The 6,000-nt window shown below is 41.7% G+C and overlaps 1 protein-coding gene across 4 annotated transcripts in view; it reads right to left on the bottom strand.

The window, feature by feature from the left end:
* Positions 1-1,175: 1,175 nt before the first annotated feature.
* GRB2 (growth factor receptor-bound protein 2) overlaps positions 1,176-6,000 on the bottom strand; it is a 45,251-nt gene continuing 40,426 nt past the window's right edge. Inside the window, exons 3-5 of one of the 4 annotated variants that reach the window (XM_010182078.1) lie at positions 5,114-5,236; positions 2,924-3,092; positions 1,176-1,565 (exon numbers count right to left, since the gene is read on the bottom strand). In XM_010182078.1, the coding sequence (XP_010180380.1) occupies positions 1,380-1,565; positions 2,924-3,092; positions 5,114-5,236 (478 nt within the window). In that variant the 3' untranslated portion in view covers positions 1,176-1,379. Of the gene's footprint in view, positions 1,566-2,914; positions 3,093-5,113; positions 5,237-6,000 lie in introns of all 4 variants that reach the window. The other 3 variants (XM_010182077.1, XM_010182079.1, XM_010182080.1) reach the window with 3 other exon arrangements.

The following is a 6,000-nucleotide window of genomic DNA, read 5'->3' as shown; positions in this document are numbered from 1 at the left end:
CAGTGATGCCAACCCCACTTTTCAAGAGCAACACGACTGCAAATATTCCCTATCCAGGCCAAAGAGACAGGCTGATTACATGCATCACATAGAAACATTCACTAATAGCATAAAGTTTTTTCAAGCACTATTTCTTGAGGTTTTTCTGCATTATAAAGTTTTCCAACACAGGAATGTACATTTTACAGGACTTCTCAGGGCTATTATTTCTCAAATTCCCCCCTTAACCCTCCCTCCCCAAAATATTCTTCCTCATTTTCCCTGGTCGTATCTTCCCCCTTTCTCTTACTTTGTTTGAGGCTCCTGGTTGCAGCTCCCCAACTCTGAGCAGTCTAAGCTGCCACTTGAATGCCTTGATTTTATTTTCCTTGGAATAAGGAAAATTGAACAGTAAGACAAATCTTAAGATTAAAGCTCCATCTCTGTTTGTAGATTTTTCTCAAATGTCCATTGATAAAACCACCCTCCTTTACACCCTTCCCCGAAATGTACTTATTTACACATAGGCAGAAAAAAACCCTCTGAAAAGCTGTGGACTGTCCTTTTAACTTAAAAAAAAATAAAAAAGAAAATAAGGGAAAGGCACTATGGAAAAAAATTGCAGAGTGTGCTCAACCGTACACCTTTAAGAAAAACCAAAAATGCTGTCAGCACAGCGTTAACAGACTTCAGTTGTAGGTTGGAGTATCTCAAAGCAGCTCTGTAACTCAAAAGGAAAAAAACCAAAACAAAACAAAAAAGCCACACAATTCTTCTCCCTTCCCCTGCTTGGAAACTGCTGAGCTTCAGAAGAAAGTGCCAAAGGAGAAGAGACAGTAAAAATTAGATTAACACCTCATATCTTTCCCAGGCAAGAAGAGCTGAATGTTGAAGGCAAAAGCAGAGACTGATCATTTTTGCACTTTTTTTTTAAAGGCAGGACTGTGGATTTGGTTCTTCTCTCATGTCCCTTCATGTCAAATGAAGACCATTTGCAGAGAGAGAAAATACCAGCAGAGCTTCTCCCTTTTCCTTTAACTGCATGGCTAGGACTTTATATGGCATTAAAACTTCATGCACTGATGGACAGAGCAGGAGGGGGAAACAAGAAGAGTGAATTAAAGGGGGTAACCCAGGAGCAGCTGAGGAAATTTGTTATTTTCATTTTTCTCTCTCTCTCTCTTTTTTTTTGCTTTTTTAAGATAAGTTTTGGTGTGTAAGTTGAACTCTTCCCTCCCCGCCACCCCTGAAGTTCCGTACTGAGTGAAGGAGGATCACCTCACGGTGAAAGGTGACTCGGGTTTTATCGCCGTGTGATTTTAGGTCACTGGCTGCAGTTAGGCTCTGTATGTGTATTTACGGTTTCTCTGGTTTCTTTAAATAATCTCTAATATTTATCTCTAGATGTTCCGGTTCACTGGGGTCACATAGTTGCGTGGAAACATGCCCGTCTGTCCGTGGCAGGCTCCTTTCCACCAGTTGGGGTCAGAATTGTCAAGGACTTGGATAAAGTCTCCACGGCGGAAGCCCAGCTCTCCTTCCTCCTGAGGATCAAAATCAAACAGGGCCTGAACGTATGTTGGTTGCTGAAAGGGGAAAGAAAAAGATACACAAAGTGAGAATCATCCACAGCACTTGAGACACCTCCTCCCTCAGGAAGGAGCTTCACTTACACCAGAGTTTAGCAATAAGCATTTGGGTCATTTCATTTCCTTGCAAGCCAGCTTCCATCACCTGTAACAAGATGCTTGAGAGCAGGAAAGCATGGTCTAGAGAAGACTGTAGAAAAGAAGTCAAGTTTCTGTGAAAGAGCCAAAATAATGATAGCAGATGACTCAGATGCTTTCCTATTATTTCCCAGTCTTCATGACTCGCTGTAACTCTGTACTCTATTGCCATACAATGGGGTTTTTTGCTTTTCATCCTGTTTTCACTAACTGATAGCATGAATATTACTTATCTACCTAACACTGTGATACAGAAAGTTCTACCTAAAAACTGGATGTTGGCATTTTACACTTTTTCCTTAAAACTCCTGCATCAAGAAATTCTGTTGCAGAGCACTTTGCCTGGTCAGCAAACGCTTCCGTTCTTACGGAAAAGTTAACTGTTCATTTAAAATGCATTTGTATTCTTAAAATCATGAGGCTAGGAGGGTATCTTCATGCTTGCCACTTCAGCCAGCTGTTTTCTCATCCTCTGCTTATCTCTGACCCGACAGCACAGAGCCAGATGTTAATTCAGACAAACTGTGGCAAAGGGTGCCCATGGCACTTGGAGAGTAGTACGAGTTCCACACCTCTTGTCTTCAAGCTGGAATTAGAGTACTGCACATGGAGGCAAAATGTTTTTATCCAAAATTGACAAAAAGATCCCGTTACATCCAACATAACACTTTGATTGCTCTGGGAAATGAAACAAAACAAAGAGCTAGATACACTCAAGCTGCTCTGCTGGCACTGAGCAGTAGATTTGGGTTTCTTTCAACACTGGCTAGATCCAAACCAGCAGGTTAGAGATGCTCCATATGCTACCACCTGTAACCATCTCTTCAGGAAAGACCAGCACCAAAGCTCCACTGGCTACGAAGCAGCTTACCGTCTCCTAAAACAGGAGTAAAACTGTTTTTAAATCACAGGAATCAGACGGCCTTCCTGCAACAGTATCCATAAACATTAAGACAAGCCAAGTGTTCAAGCAGCAACAATAACACTTTGCCAGAACTGAAGAGGGGACTAGGAGTTAGCAGGTAAGCAGGATGTTTGTGCAAAGTCTATTTCCCAGTATAATTCTGGCTGTAGGATCTAAAGATATGCTTCCACAGACAAGAAAAATGTCAGTCAGCTTCTCTCCATTCCTACTCACTTACTCTCAGATGCAATCACACTTCAGACTGTGGTTGCAATAGTCTGGAAAGTGTACTTCATGAGGCCACTTCTCTTACCTGTGGCACCTGTTCAATGTCCCGGAGAAATATTTGCTGGTTCCTGGAGACAGATGTGGATCTGTGATAATCTACCAGCTCGTTCAAAGAATTGAACTTCACCACCCAGAGGAAATACTTGCCAGCTCCATCTCTAAGCACTTTAAAGTGCTGCACATCATTTCCAAACCTGTGCAGAAAGAATGAAGAACATAAAAAAGCACATTATTAATTACTAAGCACAACTTTCCAAACCACTCTTAATTTGCAGAAGTTTAAGGTCTCTTCATAAAGGATTTCAGTGTCACAACCCTCTTTATCCTGGACGACATACAGTATTTCAACTTTTTATTTTATACTACATTGCCACACAGCTGGCACTGATATATGTATGCAGTCACCTGAGTCACTGAAGACAGTGCACAGATACCTCAGACAGACTTTGCAGTACAAGTGGAAGGTCAAATTGTAGGAGCTCACCATGGTGCCTTCCACTCCACATTCCCAAATACAAGATTCCAAAGTCAAACGGTAGAAGCATTTTGGTTTAGCTCTTCACACACAGTAATTTCACAACTGACTTGAGCCAGTTTAGGTTTGTGCTGCTCTTGCTATGGTCTTGTACTTCTCATTGCCTCAGTCCCTCCCTCACACAGCACCAGTGGGTGCGTGTGATAATGCAATACACACAAGCACCAGTCCCACTATGGGTAAACTGCTGGGAAAACACTGCCACAAGGAGGGTAGGATTGTCAGTTTTGGCAGCCAGTCTGGACTTCTGCAAAAGACTGCCTTGTAAAACAAAAGGATCTCTCAGGTTCTTCAAAAACAAAGAGCAGAAAATGCTCAAAAGGTGATGCAGCACATGGAACACAGCAACTCCAATTCTGTGTTAACAATTCTTTCTGACAAATGATGGCATTCAGTTGAAGCTACTTTTCCAGCAATTTTACTCTGAATAAAGAGGAACTCCAAAAAGTCCATGGGGATTTTCCAGACAAATGTCACATGAGTATTTTTCCTTCAATCTAAAACACTGAAAACAGGAGGCAACTATTCCCCACTTGGTACATAGCCTCTATGCACTGGCTGAAAACAAATGGTATCTTGGCTACAAAGCTATCGTGAAACAACTCACGAGTACTGCCTCTGCTCTCCTCTCCTCAACCTGAGAGATTCTCACTATTTCAAATCCTGCAGATCGCTCTTTAGGAAAAAGACTTTTCTAAATTAAACAGGAAAAAAAAAATCAGCTGAGGCCTTACCACCAGGTGGCAACACTAAGCTAAGAGGCAGGCAGAGCTATGCTACTAGAACTACACTTCTTAAAGGAATGCACTTTCTGGAATGGAGCTTCCATTCATATCTAATATTCCAGCTCTGATGATTGTATCCGAGACAAAAATATAAACATCTCTTAAAATCCGTGGCTTTAATCCAGTCTGCTGGCATGACTCAGTGCTGCTGTACAGGAGGACCAAACCTTGGCTACAAACCAAAGACTACCAGAAAAAAAAAAAGTCCTACTGAGATCACCAATAGCCACAGAAAATGGAGCAAACTAGGAATAGTGCATGAATTATCAAATACTATTGTTAGGATTCTAAAGAAAATCTTGTCCATTTCTGGTAGGAAAGGGGAAGTTTACAGAAAAAAAAAGGCAAAAATCAACTGCTGAGCACATAAACCCCTCCCACTCCGAACCCACGTTGAACTGTGTCACGTACACTTTCAAGTTTCTAATACCTCTATTTTACAGTGAATTCAGACAGGCAAGGTAGGAAAACATATTTGAATGTGTACTTACTACATAAAGAGAAAAGATAGTGGAATAACATGTGCTGCAGAGGAGGAATAACAGAGGATGGGAGAGAACGTGTACACAGTGGGCACTGTGCGGCTGGAAGAAGAAAGAGTGGGATCCCCAAACAAACCAGCAGATAGTGCCTGAGACTACACAAGCCAGACAGCAACATGCCACCTGATCACCCCTCTAGGCGTATTACAGACCAGAGCATATCTTATCTATATTATTATTTTATTAAAAAGAGGCAATAAATAAGGATCACTGGAAGAACAGGACTGCTACAGGGCATCTGGAAGATTATTCCTGCTCTTCAGCATTGACAGTCACTTGTCCTTTACTCATGAATCCACATGAGCAGTAGATGGCCTGATTACCACACACAATTGCTTCAGGGCATTACTTACTTGACTGAGAGGGAGAAGTCCCCAGGAGCACTCTCACTCTCCCTGATGAGGAAGGCACCATCGTGTCTCTGTTTGCCTAACATCTCTTCAGCCTTCGCTCGGGGAATCTTTCCAAAAAACCACCTGTGGAGTGAGGAAAAGAAAACAACAGAGGAAGTTAAGAATTTTAATCCTTTCATAGAAGAGCCAGATGTAGATATTCACACAGAGATGAAGTGACTCCTAACAGAAATAACTTCACTGCCACTCAAATACTGGCTCCTGAACCACAGCTTTTCAGTGTTTCATCCTGGCAATGAAGCAACCGTGACTTGGTGAGCAGGTGCTTGCAATAACCCTGTTTCAACCAATTTAGCAAAGCAGAGACGTGGTAAGAGTGAAATTCTCAAATTACGGGATTTATTTTCACAGGTGGAAAAAACCTGCTCAAAATTTAATGCATGATTCACAGTGTTTTGCACCCTATTGTATCTGCAGTTTAGCATAGAGAACATCACAATGAGAACCTAATGTACATGACTGCTTCACAGCAAAGTCCCGCTTTGTGAGACTAAGATGAAAATCCTGGGAACTGGCGTCAACCTTGGACAAAGTTATTATGTCTGCTGCGGTTTGCACTGAAGTCTTAGTAACCAGGGCTCATAACCTAAAGTCAAACAGATTAAATGCCTAGCTAAAGTGAGAAACTCAAGTCCCTTCCTCTGTCACAAAGGAATAAAGTCTCATGTCTCTCTCTATGCAAAGTCTTAATTGTCCAAACTGTATGATTCAATCAACACAGTGACAAAAAAGGAGTCCTGCACTGGTGGACGGTCACTATGAAACTTCCCTATGATACAGCAGCATTTATTTTATTATTAGTACCCAAAGATAATTACACAGTGTCC

Source organism: Mesitornis unicolor, unplaced genomic scaffold (genome assembly GCF_000695765.1).
Source record: "Mesitornis unicolor isolate BGI_N332 unplaced genomic scaffold, ASM69576v1 scaffold40983, whole genome shotgun sequence".
NCBI lineage: Eukaryota > Metazoa > Chordata > Aves > Mesitornithiformes > Mesitornithidae > Mesitornis > Mesitornis unicolor.
This window is presented reverse-complemented; position numbering and strand designations above follow the sequence as displayed.